Below are 21844 nucleotides of genomic sequence, written 5' to 3'. Positions count from 1 at the left end.
GCCAAAAGGCACCTAAAGGACTCTCAGACTATGAGAAACAAGTTTCTCTGGTCTGATGAAACCAAAATTGAACTCTTTGGCCTGAATGCCAAGTGTCACGTCTGGAGGAAACATTGCACCATCCCTATTGTGAAGCATGGTGGTGCCAACATCATGCTGTGGGGATGTTTTTCAGCGGCAGGGACTGGGAGACTAGTCAGGGCGAGGGAATGATGAACTGAGCAAAGTACAGAGAGATCCTTGATGTAACCTGCTCCAAAGTGCTCAGGACCCCAGACTGGGGCGAAGGTTCATCTTCCAACAGGACAGCAACCCTAAGCACACAGCCAAGACAACACAGGAGTGGCTTCGGTACAAGTCTCTGAATTTCCTTGAGTCGTCCAGCCAGAGCCTGGATTGAATCCGATCGAACATCTCTTGAGAGACCTGAAAATAGCTGTACAGCAACACTCCCCATCCAACCTGACAGAGCTTGAAAGGATCTGCAGAGAAGAATGGGAGAAACTTCCCAAATACAGGTGTGCCAAGTTTGTAGCATCATATCGAATAGAAGACTTGAGGCTGTAATCGCTGCCAAAGGTGCTTCAACAAAGTACTGTGTAAAGGGTCTGAATACTTATGTAATTGTAATATTTAAGTTTTTGTATTTTTAATACATTTGCAAACATTTCTAAAAAATTGGTTTTGCTTTGTCATTATGGGGCATTGTATGTAGATTGATGAGGGGAAAAAACTATTAATCTATTTTAGTATAAGGCTGTAACGTATCAAAATGGGGAAAAAGTAAAGGGATCTGAAAACTTTCCGAATGCACTGGGTAATAGGCCATATCGGCCGATAGTAATAATAATTTATTACATTTCTATAGCGCTTTTCATAATCGCCAAGAGCTTCAAAAGCAAAAATAGACAAGCAATACATCATTATGAGTAGCCTAGCTATAGTTAGCTAGGTGAACCAATACATCATCATGAGTAGCCTAGCTATAGTTAGCTAGGTCAACCAAAATATCATCATGAGTAGCCTTGCTATAGTTAGCTTGGTCAACCAATACATCATCATGAGTAGCCTAGCTATAGTTAGCTTGGTAAACCAATACATCATCATGAGTAGCCTAGCTATAGTTAGCTTGGTTAACCAATGCGTCATCATGAGTAGCCTAGCTATAGTTAGCTTGGTCAACCAATACATCATCATGAGTAACCTAGCTATAGTTAGCTTGGTTAACTTTTACCGAACCTCAACCCCGGATCCGGGATCACCCCCCACCCCCCCCACACTGATTAGCATCGCTAGCATAGCGTCACAATTAAATAGTAGCATCTAAATATCATTAAATCACAAGTCCAAGACACCAAATGAAAGATACAGATCTTGTGAATAAAGCCACCATTTCAGATTTTTAAAATGTTTTACAGGGAAGACAAAATATGTAAATCTATTAGCTAACCCCGTTAGCAAAAGACACCACTTTTCTAACTCCATCAGTTTCTTACTCCATCAGGTGCTATCACCAATTCGGCCAAATAAAGATATTGATAGCCACTAACCAAGAAAAAACCTCATCAGATGACAGTCTGATAACATATTTATTGTATAGGATAGGTTTTGTTAGAAAAATGTGCATATTTCAGGTAGAAATCATAGTTTACAATTGCACCCACCATCACAACTCGACTAGAATAAATACAGAGAGCAACGTGTATTACCTAATTACTAATCATAAAACATTTTTCGACAGAACAACGATTTATCATCTTAAATATTTCTTACTATGAGGTGATCTTCCATCAGAATCTTGGGCAATGTATCCTTTCTTGGGTCTAATCTTCTTTTGGTCGAAAGATGTCCTCTTGTCCGTCGAAATGCCCACTAACGTTCGACCGGGACCCCGAAACGTGCCCGGCGCTTCAAAGTGCATCACATAGAAATGCCTCAAAATCGCACTAAACGGATATAAATTGCTATAAAACGGTTTAAATTAACTACCTTATGATGTTTTTAACACCTATAACGAGTAAAAACATGACCGGCGATATATTACTGGCTAAACAACAGCTTGGAAAGAGAGCAGGTCCGACGTCAATCGTGCGTCAGGCGCAGGGAGCAAAAGAACGGTACATCCGGTCTTTGGTGTTTTATACAGGCCCTGATTGCGCAATCGACTCCATTCAAATTGTCACCACTTACTGACATCTAGAGGAAGGCGTGGGCAGTGTTTGTATCCTCATAGGATTTACAGGGACTTTAAAACTGACCTGGGACCAGAGGCCAACATTTCTGAAATCTCACTCCCTATCAGGAAAAGTGCTGTAGAATGAGTTCTGTTCCACTCAGAGACATAATTCAAACGGCTATAGAAACTAGAGAGTGTTTTCTATCCAATAATAACAATAATATGCATATTGTACGAGCAAGAATTGAGTACTAGGCAGTTTAATCTGGAGAGCAAATTATGCTAATGCGAAACAGCACCCCCTATAGTGGCAAGAAGTTTTAAACAATGCATCATCATGAGTAGCCTAGCTATAGTTAGCTTGGTCAACCAATGCATCATCATGAGTAGCCTAGCTATAGTTAGCTTGGCCAACCAATACATCATCATGAGTAGCCTAGCTATAGTTAGCTAGGTCAACCAATACATCATCATGAGTAGCCTAGCTATAGTTAGCTAGGTCAACCAATACATCATAATGAGTAGCCTAGCTATAGTTAGCTGGGTCAACCAATACATCATAATGAGTAGCCTAGCTATAGTTAGCTATAGTTAGCTAGGTCAACCAATAGAGGCCAAGTCTTTGAGTTCGTGCATCCTCCAAAGATAGAGAGGAACAGTTCATGGCTTGTTCAGAGGAAGGTTGGTCAGGGAGATGGTTGATGTAGAGCGGCTATTCCCAAACTGGGGCACATGGGCACGCGCAATGCCATCGGGGGTACGCCAAATAAAAATGTGATTCACATTTTCAAACAGTCCATTTAGGTGTTTTTTTCTCGCCTGAGTAGCCTCGTTTCACTGCCCCCACTGCCCCCAGTGAAATAACAACACAATGTCAAATACAGGTAGCCTAGTCAAATAATTAACATCCACTGCCAGATTTCTGGTTACGCTGCCTTGGCAAATCGTGCTGTTAAGACACTGATTCCCTTTGCAACCACGTACCTATGTGAGAGTGGATTCTCTGCACTCACTAGCATGAAAACTAAATACAGGCACAGACTGTATGTGGAAAATTATTTAAGACTGAGACTCTCTCCAATACAACCCAACATTGCAGTTATGTGCACCCTTTGAAGCACACCCTTCTCATTAACCTGTGGTGAGTTATTCACCATTTTTGATGAACAAATAAGGTTTTATATGTAAGATGGCTAAATGAAGAGCAAAATTATTGATTATTATTATTATTTGCGCCCTGGTCCTATAAGAGCTCTTTGTCACTTCCCACGAGCCAGGTTGTGACAAAAACTCACACTCATTCTTATGTTTAATAAATGTATTGTGTAGTGTGTGTGTGGCAGGTGTAACAGATGTGAAATGGCTAGCTAGTTAGCGGTGATGCGCGCTAATAGCGTTTCAATCGGTGACGTCACTCGCTTTGAGACCTTGAAGTAGTGGTTCCCCTTGCTCTGCAAGGGCCGCGGCTTTTGTGGAGCGATGGGTAACGATGCTTCGTGGGTGACTGTTGTTGATGTGTGCAGAGGGTCCTTGGTTCGCGCCCGGGTATGGGCGAGGGGACGCCATAAAGTTAAACTGTTACATTGGTGCCGTGACCCGGATCACTGGTTGCTGCGGAAAAGGAGGAGGTTGAAAGGGGGGTGAGTGTAACGGATGTGAAATGGCTAGCTAGTTAGCGGTGATGTGCGCTAATAGCGTTTCAATCGGTTACGTCACTCGCTTTGAGACCTTGAAGTAGTGGTTCCCCTTGCTCCGCAAGGGCCGCGGCTTTTTTGGAGTGATGGGTAACGATGCTTCGTGGGTGACTGTTGTTGATGTGTGCTGGTTCGCGCCCGGGTATGGGCGAGGGGACGCCATAAAGTTAAACTGTTACACAGGCTTACAATGAATGCAAAAAACAACATTTAAGAGTGCGCTGACCCTGGTGCTAGAGGGGCTACGCAGCTGGAAGTTGGATGTTTGAAGTGGTACCAGACTATAAAAAGGTTGGGAACCACTGATGTAGAGGGCTACTCTGGGAACCAGCCTGAGTCATGTAACTAGACACTGGACTTTTCCTCCTTCACAATGTTTTGCACCCACTTGGGTGATGCCTATATCAGTCCGGCTCCAGTCTTTTTTCATATGCCCAAGTGCCAAATAAAGACGAAAATCCATCACTATTTGATCCAAGCTCTTTTCATTGGATATGCTTATTTGGTTATTTTTGTACCTCTTATTTTGCTCTCTTTTTTTCAGACCCATGCTTGAAAGAGACAAGATATCTAAATACAGTTATTAAACTGAGAGAGATAGGAGGGAGAACATTGGGATTTGAACTGAGAGAGATAGGAGGGAGAACATTGGGATTTGAACTGAGAGAGATAGGAGGGAGAACATTGTGATTTGAACTGGGAGAGATAGGAGGGAGAACATTGGGATTTGAACTGAGAGAGATAGGAGGGAGAACATTGGGATTTGAACTGAGAGAGATAGGATGGAGAACATTGGGATTTGAACTGAGAGAGATAGGAGGGAGAACATTGGGATTTGAACTGAGAGAGATAGGAGGGAGAACATTGGGATTTGAACTGAGTGAGATAGGAGGGAGAACATTGGGATTTGAACTGAGTGAGATAGGAGGGAGAACATTGGGATTTGAACTGGGAGAGATAGGAGGGAGAACATTGGGATTTCAACTGAGAGAGATAGGAGGGAGAACATTGGGATTTCAACTGAGAGAGATAGGATGGAGAACATTGTGATTTGAACTGAGAGAGATAGGAGAGAGAACATTGGGATTTGAACTGAGAGAGATAGGAGGGAGAACATTGGGATTTGAACTGAGAGAGATAGGAGGGAGAACATTGTGATTTGAACTGGGAGAGATAGGAGGGAGAACATTGGGATTTGAACTGAGAGAGATAAGAGGGAGAACATTGGGATTTGAACTGAGAGAGATAAGAGGGAGAACATTGGGATTGAACTGGGAGAGATAGGAGGGAGAACATTGTGATTTGAACTGAGAGGGATAGGATGGAGAACATTGGGATTGAACTGGGAGAGATAGGAGGGAGAGCATTGGGATTGAACTGAGAGAGAGGATGGAGAACATTGGGATTGAACTGAGAGAAAAATGGTTCCAAAAGGGTTCTTCGGCTGACCCAATAGGATAACCCTTTTTGGTTCCAGGTAGAATCTTTTTGGTTCCATGTAGAACCCCCTGTGGAACCAAAAAAGGTTCTTAAAGGGTTATCCTATGGGGACAGCCAAATAACCCTTAAGGGTTCTAGATAGCACCTTTTTTTAAAGAGTGTAGGAAAGAGAACATTATGAGAGAGGGAAGAAGGCGAGAGGAAGAAAGGTCTCCTCTATTGTATCTCCACTATAGGGACATGCTGAGCAGTAGGCAGTGGGTCGTACTGTATAAAATAATGCCAGGCGGTTGTGTTAAGACATGCCAGCCTGCCCTAGGGCTGTGTGGGGAGTCCTGTTAATGTAGATGGTCACTACCCATTAGCCTGATGGGTTGAGCACAGAGTTCCTACCCACAGACACACACACTGTCACAGTCACCCACCCATGGTGCAATAGGCCATGATACTGTCCTCACATTTCATTGGTTCTCTAGTCTGTACCACCCGACCTTTCAATCCTCATGTCCAGGCGTCCTCTGATTGTCTTTGCCTTACTTTACAACGCTACTATTATAATCCATAATAATGTAGTTTTTCCTTTTATCAATACATTTGAACCTCACCCCTCTTGTCTTGGACAGTACTACAGTAGGTCTTTGTCCTGCATGCCTTTAATTAAGAGCCCTTATGATTGCACCCTTGCATGTATTTAAAAAAAAAAAGTTAAACGGTTAAATGCTGTAAATGTTGTGATTTCTCTCTGTTGGTTGATTACATGGTCATTATTGCGTCTCTCCGTTCTCTCTCCCGTCTATTGACTCTTTATTTATTCAGTGCTTCTAATTGACCTGTCACACAACAGGAAGTTCAATATATACTGAACAAAGATATAAATGCAACATGCAACAATTTCAATGATTTTACTGAGTTAGAGTTCATGGAAGGAAATCAGTCAATTTAAATAAATTCAATAGGCCCTAATCTATTGATTTCAATATGACTGGGCAGGGCTGCAGCCGTGGGTGGGCCTGGGAGGGCATTGGCCCACCCACTTGGGAGCCAGGTCCAGCCAATCAGAATGAGTTTTTCCCCACAAAAGGGCTTTATTACAGACAGAAATACTCCGCAGTTTCATCAGCTGTCCGGGTGGCTGGTCTTCGACGATCCCGCAGGGGGAGAAGCCGGATGTGGAAGTATTGGGCTGGCGTGGTTACACGTGGTCTGTGATTGTGAGGCCAGTTGGACGTACTGCCAAATTCCCTAAAATGACATAGGAGGCGGCTTATGGTAGAGAAATTAACATTAAATTATCTGGCAACAGCTCTGGTGGACATTCCTGCAGTCAGCATGCCAATTGCACGCTCCCTCAAAACTTGAGACATCTGTGGCGTTGTGACAAAACTGCACATTTTAGAGTGGCCTTTTATTATCCCCATCACAAGGTGCACCTGTGTAATGATCATGCTGCTTAATCAGCTTGTTGATATGCCACACCTGTCAGGTGGATGGATTATCTTGGTAAAGGAGAAATGCTCACTATCAAGGATGTAAACAAATTTGTGAACTAAATTGGAGAGAAATATAAGCTTTTTGTGCATATGGAAAATTTCTGCAATCTTTTATTTCAGCTCATGAAACATGGGACCAACACTTTACATGTTGCGTTTATATTTTGGTTCATTATAGATGGCTCCACTGAAGATGAAGTTATATTGTTTTATAGCTGTCATGAATGTGCTAATTGGAGTGTTTTTGAACCCTTCCTCCCTGGCTCTCTATAGGTGAGTGTGTGACTGTGTGTAGGGCGCAGCCGCCATGCCGCTGGTTAAAAGATGCATCGAGCCCAGGCACCTGTGTCGTGGAGCCGTGCCGGACGGGGTCACCAGCGAGCTGGAGTGTGTCACTAACAGCACCCTGGCAGCCATCATCAAACAGCTGGGGGGCCTGAGTAAGTCTACACACCTGACTGACTGACTGACTGACTGACTGACTGACTGACTGACTGACTGATTACTGACTGATTACTGACTGACTGACTGACTGACTGACTGACTGACTGAGTGAGTGAGTGAGTGAGTGAGTGAGTGAGTGAGTGAGTGAGTGAGTGAGTGGCTGACTAACTGGCTGACTGACTGACTGACTGACTGACTGACTGACTGACTGACTGACTGACTGACAGACAGCTGACTGCTTACTGACTGACTGACTAACTGGCTGCTGACTGGCTGAGTGACTGTTGAACTAACTGGCTGGCTGACTGCTAACTGACTGACTGATTGGCTGGCTGCTGACTGACTAACTGCTGACTGACTGACTGCTGACTCAATAACTGACTGATAGACTGCTGACTGACTGAGTGACTGCTGACTGACTGACTCACTGCCCTTCTATGTCCCTGACCCATGTCTATGCATGGTGTGTGTGTGTTTTGTGAATGCAGGTCGACATGCAGAGGACATTTTTGGAGAGCTGTTCAATGAGGCCAACAGCTTCTACATGAGAATGAACAGCCTCCAAGAGAGAGTGGACCTGCTGGCGGTCAAAGTCACCCAGCTGGACTCCACTGTGGAGGAGGGTAGGTGGAGGCCTCGTGGGGGGGGGGGGGGGGGGGGGGTCACAGCTGGGGGATAAGAAGGGTAAAATTATCTGCTGAGCATCATACAATACATCATCAATACATCATTCCCAGGGCAACATACAGCACAGCATATGGTATGAAAGCGTGAATGAGCATCAAATTAAGAGCACCGTGGTAAAGGAGCGTAGTAAAACACACAGTTGCATAATACTAGGGCTTCGCCAGGGCTTAGGGCCAAACAGCTGAGTCCCAGACTCCCTGCTGCTCCAATCACCAATACATTGGTTGTCATTATACAGGCTGGGATACACTGGATACTGTATATTCATCCTGTTCGAAGACTCTGCTCACAGTAATCCTGACCCTATGTTTGCTGTTCTATTGAATTGTGTTTTTATTTAAGAGGAAGCATTGATACACCACTAATAAATGTGGTTTGTTTTCATGTTATTGAACATTCCACACTTGTAAACATTCTGGGTTGCCATGGCACTTCATTCATAGCTGCCAATGAGTCAGTGTTGTAGTGTTCATTCATTGTGTTGATCCTTGGCATTCTGGTCCCAGTTTCGCTGCAGGACATCAACATGAGGAAGGCCTTCAAGAGCTCCACCATCCAAGACCAGCAGGTGGTGTCCAGGAACTCCATCCTCAACCCTGTCATGGAGATGTACCATCGCTGTGACAAACCTCCACCCCTCAACATCCTTAGCCCCTACAGGTTAGCCCTCAGCCAATCACATTACGACTTACTGAACCCCACTTTAGTCATTGCACTTCTCCTTTTACGTTAAGGTACAGAATTAAGCATTGGGGATGTGCAATTTATGTGTATTATAAGATAAGAGTTATAAAATGTAGGTGTCAATTGCATTGCCAAGGCCAGTGTCTCAGGTCAGGATGTGTTGTCATACAGGGATGACAACAAGGATGGTCTGAAGTTCTACACAGACCCGTCCTACTTCTTTAATCTGTGGAAGGAGAAGATGATCCAAGCAACAGAAAACAAGCGGAAGGAGAAGAGGCGGCAGAAGGCTGGTGACAAGGTGAGTGAGTTTGTGTGTATGTGTACGTGCACGTGCGTGAATGTGTGTTTTATGTGTATCTGTGATGAATTACTACTCTCTCACATTTTCTATATTTCGCTGCAAGCTCTTTGCTCTTTCTCTCTCTCTGTCTCTCTCTCTCATATATATATATATATTGTTATGACTGTTGGCTGTTTTTTCCCTCTCAGACCCGCTCTCCTTCCCTCCACCATTTGACATCAGGCCTGTCAGGATTAGCTCATTGCTCTTTTTAGACTGTCTGTGCAAAAGCCTCGGGATGTGCACGTGTGTTTAGACAGACATAGAGCATGGGAAGGAAAGAGAGAATGAGGGCTTATGGGGATAGGGAGCGAGCAAGAGAGGAAACATGGTTAGTGAATAGCATGGTCTATTGTGTTTAGCAAGATGAACAAAACCTCTTTCTAACACTACTACTATACTATACTATACTGTATACATCTTAAATTGTCTAGGGGCTGTTTGATCTGTATGGCTGCAGAGTTACAGTACGGCTGGCACGATAGAAATGGAAAGCTAATTTCCTATTGAGCCGTCATCTGCAGCGCTGAATGCAGTCTCCATAGGAACCAGTCTCCGCAGGAACCAGTCTCCGCAGGAACCAGTCTCCTCAGGAACCAGTCTCCTCAGGAACCAGTCTCCGTAGGAACCAGTCTCCGTAGGAACCAGTCTCCTCAGGAACCAGTCTCCTCAGGAACCAGTCTCCGCAGGAACTTTGCCTTTAAATTTCAATCAAACTGTAACGCTGAATTTCCGCGATACGAATTGAATAGAGCTCTTAATTAGAGGAAGCATGATGATTTATTAAATAACAACTAAGACGTAACTCCACCACCAGCTGTAGCAGAACTGAAATGTATTACATTAATCTCCCCGGGGCTCCCGCCAGCTTCTCCGGGATCGGTCGCGTTACCGCACTGGACGCCTCGCGGCGCCCATCTCCGCCACTCCGGATTCGGGGATCTGAACCCAACTCCCTTTCGATCCGCCGGGGGCGACGGAGGCCATCGCCCCTCCCTTCCGAACGGCGTTCGCCCATCTCTTAGGACCGACTGACCCATGTTCAACTGCTGTTCACATGGAACCCTTCTCCACAGCGGCCTTCAAAGCTCTCGTTTGAATATTTGCTACTCCCACCAAGTTAATAAATGAGCTCGTACATGTTCTACAGAACCTTCAGGAAGTAATCACACCCCTCCACTTTTTCACAATTTTGTTGTGTTAGACGCACAGGTGTCAAACTCATTCCACGGAGGGCCGAGTGTCTGCGGGTTTTCGCTCCTCCCTTGTACTTGATTGATGAATTAACATCACTAATTAGTTAGGAACTCCCCACACCTGGTTGTCTAGGGCTTTATTGAAAGGAAAAACCAAAAACCTGCAGACACTCGGCCCTCCGTGGAATGAGTTTGACACCCCTGTGTTAGAGCCTGACTTTAAAATGTATTCAATTGAGATGTTGTGTCAGTGGCCTACACACAATACCCCATAATGTTAAAGTGGAATTATTTTTATATCGAAATTATTATATATATTTTCCTTTAAATGAATAGCTGAACTGTCTTGAGTCATTGAGTTTTGAATAATACGTTTCATGTGTGTAATAGTAGTTTTTAACATGATTTATTAATGACTACTCCACACATATCTGTAAGGTCCCTTAGTCAAGCAGTGAATTTCAAACACAGATTCAACTCTGAAGACCAGGGAGGTTTTCCAATGCCTCGCAAAGAAAGGCACCTATTGATAGATGGGTAAAAAAAAAGCAGTCATTGAATATCCCAATTACACTTTGGATGGTGTATCAATACACCCAGTCACTACAAAGATACAAGCGTCCTTCCTAACTCAGTTTGTTTATCCCGTGTGTAACTCTGTTGTTGTTTTTGTCGCACTGCTTTGCTTTATCTTGGCCAGGTCTCAGTTGTAAATGAGAACTTGTTCTCAACTGGCCTACCTGGTTAAATAAAGGCGAAATAAAAATAAATAAATACAAGTTCCTGGAAAGGAAGAAAACCGCTCAGGGATTTCACAATAAGGACAATGGTAACTTTAAAACAGTTACAGAGTTTAATGGCTTTGATAGGAGAAAACATTGTAGTAACTCCACAATACGAACCTGATTGACAGAGGAAAAATAAGGACGCCTGTACAGAATAAAACATTCCAAAACATGCATCCTGTTTGCAAAATAGGCACTAAAGTAATACTGCAACAAATTTGGCAAATAAATTCACTTTTTGTCTCTCCATATTTTCAAGCATAGTGGTGGCTGCAGCATGTTATGGGTATGCTTGTAATCATTAAGGACTGGGGAGTTTTTCAGGATAAAAAATAAATGGAATGGAGCTAAGCACAGACAAAATCCTAGAGGAAAACCTGGTTCAGTCTGCTTTCCACCAGACACTGGGAGAGGAATTACCATTTCAGCAGGACAATAACCTAAAACACAAGGCCAAATCTACACTGGAGTTGTTCACCAAGAAGACAGTGAATGTTCCTTAGTGGCAGAGTTACAGTTTTGACTTAAATCTACTTGAAAATCTATGGCAAGACCTGAAAGTGGTTGTCTAGCAATGATCAACAACCAATTTGACAGAGCTTGAAGAATTTTGAAAATAATAATGGGCATTTTTGCACAATCCAGGTGTGGAAAACTCTTCTACTTACCCAGAAAGACTCACAGCTGTAATCACTGCCAAAGGTGCTTCTACAAAGTATTGCCTCAGGGGTGTGAATAGTTATGTAAATTAGAAATTTCTGTATTTCATTTTCAATACATTTGCAAAAATGTCTAAAAACACATTTTCACTTTGGAATTATGGGGTATTGTGTGTAGATGGGTGAGAAAAACAATGAATTGAATCCATTTTGAATTCAGGCTGTATTTAGAATAAGTAGAATAAGTCAAGGGTATGAATACTTTCTGAATGCACTGTATGTATGGTTTATGCTAGTTCTATAGTGAGTTTTGATTGTTTTGTCCCATACGGAGGGTTTATACTATCTAGTATGGCTCAAGTCCTCCTGACTTCAGAGTCTGAAGAGGCTCTTTGATGTGGACAGCCACACCAAGCCCCAGAGAGCCGCCTCCTTCCATTACGGGAGGTCTCAACCCCCCAGAAAAGGTATGAGAGAAGCAATCAAAATTCTCAATTTCTGGGTATGAGAGAACCAATCAAAATTCTCCATTTCTGGGTGAATATTGCATTCAAACGGACGGACTCCTTTCCAGACCAGTGGGTCACAGGTCTCCCTCACTGTGTACCACATGGTTCGTGCCAGCCAGACGAGGTTTGTACCCCATTCTGATGGCATCCTCTGACGCAGTCCATATTTCTGTATTTGGGCTGCAGTCAGTGTTATGTGTGCTTTCTGATGGTGTCAAGTCTAGTTTCCTCGATATTACGAAAGGTGTACCGCAAAGGTCGATTTTGTTCTATAAATAATATTGGTCTATCTATTGGTTTACCAACTGTTGACCGAGCTATGTTAGAGCTGCAATCTGATTTTGTTACATTACAGAAAGCCCTTGTTGATTTAAAACTTGAACTTAATGCGGGCAAAACGAAATATATGTTCTCTAATTCACACAAGAATGTCTCAGATGGACTACATACATTATATACACAGCAGCATGTGGACACCCCTTCAAATTACTGGATTCGGCTATTTCAGCCACACCCATTGCTGACAGGTGTATAAAATCAAGCACACAGCCATGCAATCTCCATAGACAAACATTGGCAGTAGAATGGCCTTACTGAAGAGCTCAGTGACTTTCAAGGTGGCACCATCATAGGATTCAACCTTTCCAACAATTCAGTTCATCACATTTCTGCCCTGATAGAGCTGCCCCAGTCAACTGTAAGTGCTGTTATTGTGAAGTGGAAACGTCTAAGAGCAACAACGGCTCAGCCGTGAAGTGGTAGGCCACACAAGCTAACAGAACGGGACTGCCGAGTGCTGAAGCACGTAGCGTGTAAAAATCGTCTGTCCTCGGTTGCAACACTCACTACCGAGTTTCAAACTGCCTCTAGAAGCAACGTCAATCGAGCTCAATGCCAAGCATCGGCTGGAGTGGTGTAAAGCTCGCCACCATTGGTCTCTGGAGCAGTGGAAACACATTTTCTGGAGTGATGAATCACGCTTCACCATCTGGCAGTCCGACGGACGAACTGGGTCTGGCATGTACTTGGAGAACGCTACCTGTCTGAATGCATAGTGCCAACTGTTTGGTGAAGGAGGGAGATCTTAACGCTACAGCATACTTTATGGCACTAGTTTGGGGAAAGCCCTTTTCTGTTTCAGCATGACAATGCTGAAAGGATGAAGGCTATTATAGCAGCAAAGGGGGGACCAACTCCATATTAATGCCCATGATTTTGGAATGAGATGTTCGATGAGCTGGTGTCCACATACTTTGGCCATGTAGTGTATTTACTCATTGGATGATTCTCTCATCGAGTGCATTCCCGCCTATAAATATCTGGGCGTTTGAATTGATAAAGATCTAACGCCTAAAAAACATACGGAAGAGCTAGTTAAAAATGTCAGATTTAAAGTGGATATTATTATTTAATTTTTTAAAATATGTCTTGCCTCTCTCTAAACAGCAGGAAGCAGATTATACAATCAACTTTCCTGCCAATTTTGGACTATGGTGAAACCATTTATCAAAATGCAGCAGACACCACTCTAAAACCTTTGGCTGCAGTGAACCATAGCACACTTCGCTTTATCACAGATGACAGGTTTAATACTCAACAGCATCTTGTATCAAAAGCATCTTGTATCAAAAGGTCGGCTGGTTCTCGCTAAAGTCCCGTACTCCCTTTCTGTTTACAAATCTCTGCTGAAAAAGCTTCCAACCTACCTCACTTCACTGTTATGAGATACCAAACCCGCTCACAGGGATGGTTAACTCTCTAGGTTCCACTAGTCCGTACCGATCTAGATAGATCCGCTTTCAGTTTTAATGCCCCCCATTCTTGGAATAGCCTGCAGAACTCCCTGTTTTGTGAATGCAGGTTCCCTGGTGTCGCCATGGCACTTTATGACTAGTATTAGATGTGTTGTATGACAGTTGCAGTTGTTTTGATTGAATGAAGAGATTGTTGTGATTGTAATGTTGAAAGTTGTAACTTGTAGTTTTTTAAGTGATAATATTGTATTGTTGTATTGCATTTTTGCTATGCTTGGGGCACCTTTGAAAATGAGACCCTGGTCTCAATGGGTTTCTCCTGACTAAATAAAAGTCAAATAAATGTATAGGTTTGTCTCTTCTATGAGAAGAAACAGGTGGAGGACCCCAGCCTTATAGGTTTGTCTCTTCTAGGAGCAGAAACAGGTGGAGGACCCCAGCCTTATAGGTTTGTCTCTTCTAGGAGCAGAAACAGGTGGAGGACCCCAGTCTTATAGGTTTGTCTCTTCTAGGAGCAGAAACAGGTGGAGGACCCCAGCCGGGAGGTGAAGAAGGTGAGGAAGGCCCGTAACCGTCGTCAGGAGTGGAACATGATGGCATACGACAAGGAGTTCCGCCCAGAAAACCGCCTCACGCCTTCACCCTACCATGGCATGTCCTCTGAGGGATCTCTCTCTCCAGACAGGTCAGTAGGGATGCACTGAAACAATCAATCATTCAATCATCAATCAATCAACCAAACAATCAATCAACCAACAAACCAATCAATCAAATACTTTTTTATGAACAATTGTATGATATTGTGATATGTGTGCCACTAAATGTAAATGTACAAAATCTGCTCTCTGCTGCCATCTACCTAAAAGTTTGAAAGCCTGCATGCTCCTTAAAACCCTTTACACTGATGGAAATTGGCCTGGTTGGATAGGGCTAAATTGAAATGTTTCTTACAGAATAAATATGAAAATGCATGAGCATGGTAGCAATTGAAAGAGAACAGTTAGGAAATTATGGAACAATGTTTGACTAAAGTTGAGGACACAACAGTTTGCCTGACACAGGACTGAATCCAAACAGTACACTGTTGATTTTATGTGCATTTTACATTTCCTTTTTTGCCGCATTTGTTGATAACGAAATCTGAAAATACTCTGGATATATTCAGTAACATGATAAGACTATTCCTGGAAAATATGGGGTAGGTACAACATAAGACCAAAAAAATACAAGGGTTTGAGTTAGAGGACTAACTGGTGTCTCCAAGTGGCCACACATCTCTCCCAAGTGTGCCCAGTTCCTAAGTCATTTCAATGCACTTTTATGACTCAAAGAAGAGTCTTCAACTATAAAGGTGTTTTTTTAAGTTCTCCTAGCTGTGCTGTTGAGGAACTAGAGCAAGCACACTTTCAGTTGTTGTGTTTGGAACTCAGCCCTGCATCCCGGCCATCACACAATTACTGTTGTTGTTTACGCAATCCAAAAACAGCCCATTATAAATCAATCTGGGTCAGGTGGGCATCATTTGAAAGCTTGTTCTATTGCCAACATGTCTAGATAAGTTATAACGTACGATCTTACAGTGTTAGGCTATCACAGGGCAATTCAAGGAAACCAATCATAATTTGTGTGCATACAAAAGGAGTCATGCATGCATTCAGGTGCGTGTTCCACAGCAAATTTCCTTCACAATAGTCAAACATGTTCAGTCTGTTCAGAAGAACCCAGGGTATGAAGTCATGTTATCTGGTAACTGTACATCAAACAGGCTTGTTCAGAAGAACCCAGGGTATGACCTCATGTTATCTGGTAACTGTACATCAAACAGGCTTGTTCAGAAGAACCCAGGGTATGACTCCATGTCATCTGGTAACTGTACATCAAACAGGCTTGTTCAGAAGAACCCAGGGTATGACCTCATGTTGTCTGGTAACTGTACATCAAACAGGCTTGTTCAGAAGAACCCAGGGTATGACCTCATGTTATCTGGTAACTGTACATCAAACAGGCTTGTTCAGAAGAACCCAGGGTATGACTCCATGTCATCTGGTAACTGTACATCAAACAGGCTTGTTCAGAAGAACCCAGGTATGACCTCATGTTATCTGGCAACTGTACATCAAACAGGCTTGTTCAGAAGAACCCAGGGTATGACGTCATGTTATCTGGTAACTGTACATCAAACAGGCTTGTTCAGAAGAACCCAGGGTATGACTCCATGTCATCTTGTAACTGTACATTAAACATAGTGATGATAAACTTTGACACTGTATATGACATGAGTTTTATGATATGGAAATGTGAAGTGCATGTTTGGACTCACGGGTGTTTGGATTGCTTGTATGACATCAAAGAGGTATTTATTATAACCCTCAACGTCTCATCTTTCAAAATACATCGAGTCCTCTTAATGTACAGCATGTCTCTCACTCAGACAACAAACATGTGGCAAAAGTTGCCCAATTAGCAGGAGGGATGGGGGCAACTTGTTGCCTTCAGAACGGCTGTCAGTCAAAACACATACAGCGCTGTGAAGCGCATTGCATGAGCTCTGACATCATTTACTGCGTTCCATATCAGTGACCAAATCTGCAGTCTTAAAGGGATACCATATAATATTCTACATTGTACTCCAGCAATACTGTTATGTTTTAATAGTTGGCTCCTTGGTTTTAGATGACACACCCATTCTTTAAGACCTCCATTGACATGAGACTAGGTGTATGTTGAAAGTCTTTGATGATCCCTTGCTCCTCATCAACCTCTATCTGTGGTTTAAATGTTCCAGGTCTGGTATGTCTGATGAGCTGTCCTACCCTGCCAGCCCTAACCACCCACCCCAAGAGGGAGCTGTCTTGGGTCCTGATGGGAAGGAGCACCTCACAGGCCCCAACCAGACCCAGTCTCTGGACCGGGCCTACCGACCCCCTACTGCCGGCACCGCTGCAGCCCAAGCCCGCCAGCACTCCCTGGGCCGCGTGCAGCCCAACCAAGGACCCACACCCACAGATCCCTCCCTAAACGGACCCCGGCCTGCAGCTGCCAAAGAGGCTAGGTGTGTAGCTGGCTACCCCTCTCGTCTCTCCTTTCATCTCTCATCTCATCTCTCTCTCGTTTCTCCTCATCTCTCCTCTCGTCTCTCACCTCGTCTCTCCTCTCGTCTCTCATCTCATCTCTCAGCTTGTCTCTCATCTCATCTCTCATCTTCTCTCATCTCATCTCTCCTCTCATCTCTCACCTCGTCTCTCTTCTCACCTCGTCTCTCCTATCGTCTCCCCTCTCATCTCCCCTCTCATCTCTCATCTCTCTACTTATATCTCCTCTCATCCCTCCATCTCTCCTCTCGCCTCCCCTCTCGTCTCCCCTCTCATCTCCCCTCTCATCTCTCATCTCGTCTCTACTCTCATCTCTCCTCTCATCTCTCCTCTCTCCTCTCATCTCTCCTCTCGCCTCCCCTCTCGTCTCCCCTCTCATCTCCCCTCTCATCTCTCATCTCGTCTCTACTCTCATCTCTCCTCTCATCTCTCCTCTCACCTCATCTCTCCTATCTCCTCTCCTCTCTCCTCTCCTCTCTCCTCTCATCTCTCCTATCATCTCTCGTCTCTCATCTCTCCTCTCCTCTCGCATCTCTCCTCTCTCCTCTCGTCTCATCTCGTCTTGTCTCTCTTCTCTCCTCTGTCATCTCTACTCTCATCTTCTCTCTTCTCTCCTCTCTTCTCTCATCTCTCTCTCCTCTCATCTCTCCTCTCTCCTTCTCTGACTACGTTTCTTCTATTGTATATAAGTTGAATGAAAATCTCAAAGCCCATTCTATCTACAGTAAATGCCACAGGCATATATTTGATTATAATGTAAAGGATGTAGTTCTGGACAGGCCCTGTCTGACTTGATTGGTTTTCTGTCATTGTTCCACAGCGGTCACCAGATGCCAGAGCACTTTATCCCTCCGGCCCCACCCCCACCTCCTCCCCTCATCCCCTCAGCCCAGACGGCCTTCGACAGCACAGCAGGGCCTCCCACCCTGGCCCCTGCAGGTCTCCCCACCCTGGCCCCTGGCACCATGGCCGCCCTGTCCCGCCCATACAGCCCCTCACCCCCTCCACCCCCACCCGGCAGCTACTTCCCCTCTCCATCCCACCCTGTCACTGGGGGACCCCCTGTTGCCCCTCCTCCACCCCCACCTGGTGGCCCCCCAACATTCGCTCCCTCCCCAGCCCATGCCATGCACCCCTCTGGGAGCACACTGCCAAGGAAGGGCAAGGTGCTAGGCATCCCGATAAGCGACGCACGCAGCGACCTGCTGTCAGCCATCCGCAGAGGTGAGACCCTCTGGTTCACTAGGTGGAAGGGCCAGGATTACACAGCACGATCTGTTTACATTAATGTACATGGAAAGATAGCCCAGCTACTAGTAACATATATACAGTAGGGAAAGTATCTTTTGACAGTAGATTACTTGTGTTGTGTCCTCAGGCATCCAGCTGAGGAAGGTGCAGGAGCAGCGTGAGCAGGAAGCAAAGAAGGAGCCAGTAGGGAATGACGTGGCCACCATCCTGTCCCGACGCATCGCGGTGGAGTACAGCGAATCAGATGAGGACTCGGAGCCTGAGGAGAATGAGTGGTCAGACTGAGGCGGAGAGGAGAGGGTGGGGCAGAGCAGAGGGCTAGGACTTACTGTACTCACCGACATACTGCTGCTATTCCAATACCAGGACACACACACACAGCATACTACATCTCGATTGACCTCTTGTTAGGGAAAGTAGATGAGAGACTTACACAGTATGACAGTATCCATTAACTAGTCAGATACTGTATGGGGAAAGGAGGGGAAGGAGAGGAGGGGAAAGGAGGAAGCCACAGTGGGTCTGGGGGGATCTGTTGGAACCATGCACAGCAAGCTTATACGTACATACAGTGCATTTGGAAAGTATTCAGACCCCTTGAGTTTTTCCACATTTTGTTACGTTACAGCCTTATTCTAAAATTGATTAAATTGTTTTTCCCCTCATCAATCTACACACAATACCCATAATGACAAAGCAAAACTGTTTTTTAGAATTGTTCACAAAAATTAATAATAAATTTAAAAATTAAATCCCATTTACATAAGTATTCAGACCCTTTACTCAGTACTTTGTTGAAGCACCATTGGCAGCGATTACAGCCTCGAGTCTTCTTGGGTATGACGCTACAAGCATAGCACACCTGTATTCGGGTAATTTCTCCCATTCTTCTCCCATTCTTCTCTGCAGATCCTCTTAAGGTCTGCCAGGTTGGATGGGGAGCGTCGCTGCCCAGCTACTTTCAGGTCTCTCCAGAGATGTTTGATCGGGTTTAAGTCCAGGCTCTGGCTGGGCCACTCAAGGACATTCAGAGACTTGTCCCGAAGCCACTCCTGCGTTGTCTTGGCTGTGTGCTTAGGGTTGTTGTCCTGTTCATCAAGAATCTCTCTGTACTTTTCTTCATTCATCTTTCTCTCGATCCTGACTAGTCTCCCAGTCCCTGCCACTAAAAAACGTCCCCACAGCATGATGCTGCCACCACCCTGCTTCAACGTAGAGATGGTGCAAGGTTTCCTCCAGACGTGACACTTGGCATCCAAGTTCAATCTTAGTTTCATAAAACCAGAGATTCTTGTTTCTCATGGTCTGAGAGTCCTTTAGGGGCCTTTTGGCAAACTACAAGTGGGCTGTCATGTGCCTTTTACTGAGGAGTGGCTTCCGTCTGGCCCCTCTACCATAAAGGCCTGATTGGTGGAGTGCTGCAGAGATGGTTGTCCTTCTGGAAGGTTCGCCCATCTCCACAGAAGAACTCTGGGGCTCTGTCAGAGTGACTATCGGCTTCTTGGTCACCTCCCTGACCAAGGCCCTTCTCCCCCGATTGCTCAGTTTGCCCGGGAGGCCAGCTCTAGGAAGGGTCTTGGTGGTTCCAAACTTCTTCCATATACGAATGATGGCGGCCACTGTGTTCTATGGGACCTTCAATGCTGCAGAAATGTTTTGGTACACTTCCCTAGCTCTGTGCCTCGACACAATCCTGTCTCTGAGCTCTATGGACAATTCCTTCGACCTCATGGCTTGGTTTTTGCTCTGACATGCACTGTCAACTGTGGGACCTTATATAGACAGCTGTCTGCCTTTCCAAATAATGTCCAAACAACTGAATTTACCACAGGTGGACTCCAATCAAGTTGTAGAAACATCTTAATTAAGGGGCGGCAGGTAGCCTAATGGTTAAAGCATTGGAATTGTAACCAAAAGGTTGCAAGATTGAATCCCCGAGCTGACAAGGTAAAAATCTGTCATTCTGCCCCTGAACAAGGCAATTAACCCACTGTTCCTAAGCCGTCGTTGTAAATAAGAATTTGTTCTTAACTGACTTGCCTAGTTAAATAAAGGTTAAATAGAAAATAAATAAAAAGGATGATCAGTGGAAACAGGATGCACCTGAGGTCAATTTCAAGTCTCATAGCAAAGGGTCTGAATACTTATGTTAATAAAGTATTTCTGTTTTTTATTTTGAAAAAATTTGCTACAAATTCTAAAAATCTGTTTTTGCTTTGTCATTATGGGGTATTGTGAGTAAATTGATGATGATTTTTATTTTATTTTATCTATTTTAGAATAAGGCTGTAACGTATCAAAATGTGGAAAAAGTCAAGGGGTCTGAAAACTTTCCGAATGCACTGGGTAAAAGGCCAATATCGCCGATAGTAATAATAATTTTTGACATTTCTATAGCGCTTTTCATAATCCCCAAGCGCTTCAAAAGCAAAAAACAAACAAGCAATACATCATCATGAGTAGCCTAGCTATAGTTAGCTTGGTCAACCAATACATCATCATGAGTAGCCTAGCTATAGTTAGCTTGGTCAACCAATACATCATCATGAGTAGCCTAGCTATAGTTAGCTAGGTCAACCAATACATCATCATGAGTAGCCTAGCTATAGTTAGCTTGGTCAACCAATACGTCATCATGAGTAGCCTAGCTATAGTTAGCTAGGTCAACCAATACATTATCATGAGTAGCTTAGCTATAGTTAGCTTGGTCAACCAATACATCATCATGAGTAGCCTAGCTATAGTTAGCTAGGTCAACCAATACATCATCATGAGTACCCTAGCTATAGTTAGCTTGGTCAACCAATACGTCATCATGAGTAGCCTAGCTATAGTTAGCTAGGTCAACCAATACATCATCATGAGTAGCCTAGCTATAGTTAGCTAGGTCAACCAATACATCATCATGAGTAGCCTAGCTATAGTTAGCTTGGTCAACCAATACGTCATCATGAGTAGCCTAGCTATAGTTAGCTTGGTCAACCAATACATCATCATGACTAGCCTAGCTATAGTTAGCTTGGTCAACCAATACATCATCATGACTAGCCTAGCTATAGTTAGCTTGGTCAACCAATACGTCATCATGAGTAGCCTAGCTATAGTTAGCTTGGTCAACCAATACATCATCATGAGTAGCCTAGCTATAGTTAGCTAGGTCAACCAATACATCATCATGAGTACCCTAGCTATAGTTAGCTTGGTCAACCAATACGTCATCATGAGTAGCCTAGCTATAGTTAGCTTGGGGTCTGAATACTTTCTGAAGGCACTGTATATGATTATAATATAATACACAAGGTCCAGTATAAAGGTGTTTATTTCATGAGTCATGATATTGTAGTTTGAATATTATTTGTGGTTTCAGTTGCATATCTTCCACCTGTAAATGAGTCAGACAAAAACCACAATGTTGTTTTCAAGGTGAAGAGGCCAAGGCATTCTTTCAACTAGTCTGATCTGTAGCTTAATGCACTTAAATATTTGTCTATTGAAAAGTATTTAGTGTTCTGTTCTGGTTCTACTGTGCATATGAAGAAGATGCCACGTCAAGTGTATATCAGGTTGGTTGATACTTTTGGACACATGGTACTGTAGTCGTAACTGTGTCATCAACACAACTTCTTGTGATCTGAGGGAC

At 44.0% G+C, this 21844-nt stretch overlaps 1 protein-coding gene across 1 annotated transcript; it reads left to right on the top strand.

The window, feature by feature from the left end:
• Nucleotides 1-7107: 7107 nt before the first annotated feature.
• Nucleotides 7108-18489, top strand: LOC120021885 (wiskott-Aldrich syndrome protein family member 3-like). The gene is made up of 8 exons (XM_038965725.1): nucleotides 7108-7240; nucleotides 7733-7867; nucleotides 8438-8591; nucleotides 8787-8904; nucleotides 14374-14546; nucleotides 16647-16913; nucleotides 17774-18177; nucleotides 18332-18489. The coding sequence occupies exons 1-8, from the start codon at nucleotides 7108-7110 to the stop codon at nucleotides 18487-18489; spliced, it is 1542 nt and encodes a 513-aa protein (XP_038821653.1).
• The last annotated feature ends 3355 nt before the right edge of the window (nucleotides 18490-21844 follow it).

The sequence above is a fragment of the Salvelinus namaycush genome, chromosome 26 (genome assembly GCF_016432855.1).
Source record: "Salvelinus namaycush isolate Seneca chromosome 26, SaNama_1.0, whole genome shotgun sequence".
Classification (NCBI taxonomy): Eukaryota; Metazoa; Chordata; class Actinopteri; order Salmoniformes; family Salmonidae; genus Salvelinus; species Salvelinus namaycush.
This window is presented reverse-complemented; position numbering and strand designations above follow the sequence as displayed.

Coding starts and splice junctions, on each gene's coding strand:
- LOC120021885 (XM_038965725.1), top strand. CDS start 7,108: ATGCCGCTGGTTAAAAGATGCATCGAGCCCAGGCACCTGTGTCGTGGA. Junction 7,241..7,732: donor CAAACAGCTGGGGGGCCTGA/GTAAGTCTACAC, acceptor TTGTGAATGCAG/GTCGACATGCAGAGGACATT. Junction 8,905..14,373: donor AGGAGAAGAGGCGGCAGAAG/GCTGGTGACAAG, acceptor TGTCTCTTCTAG/GAGCAGAAACAGGTGGAGGA.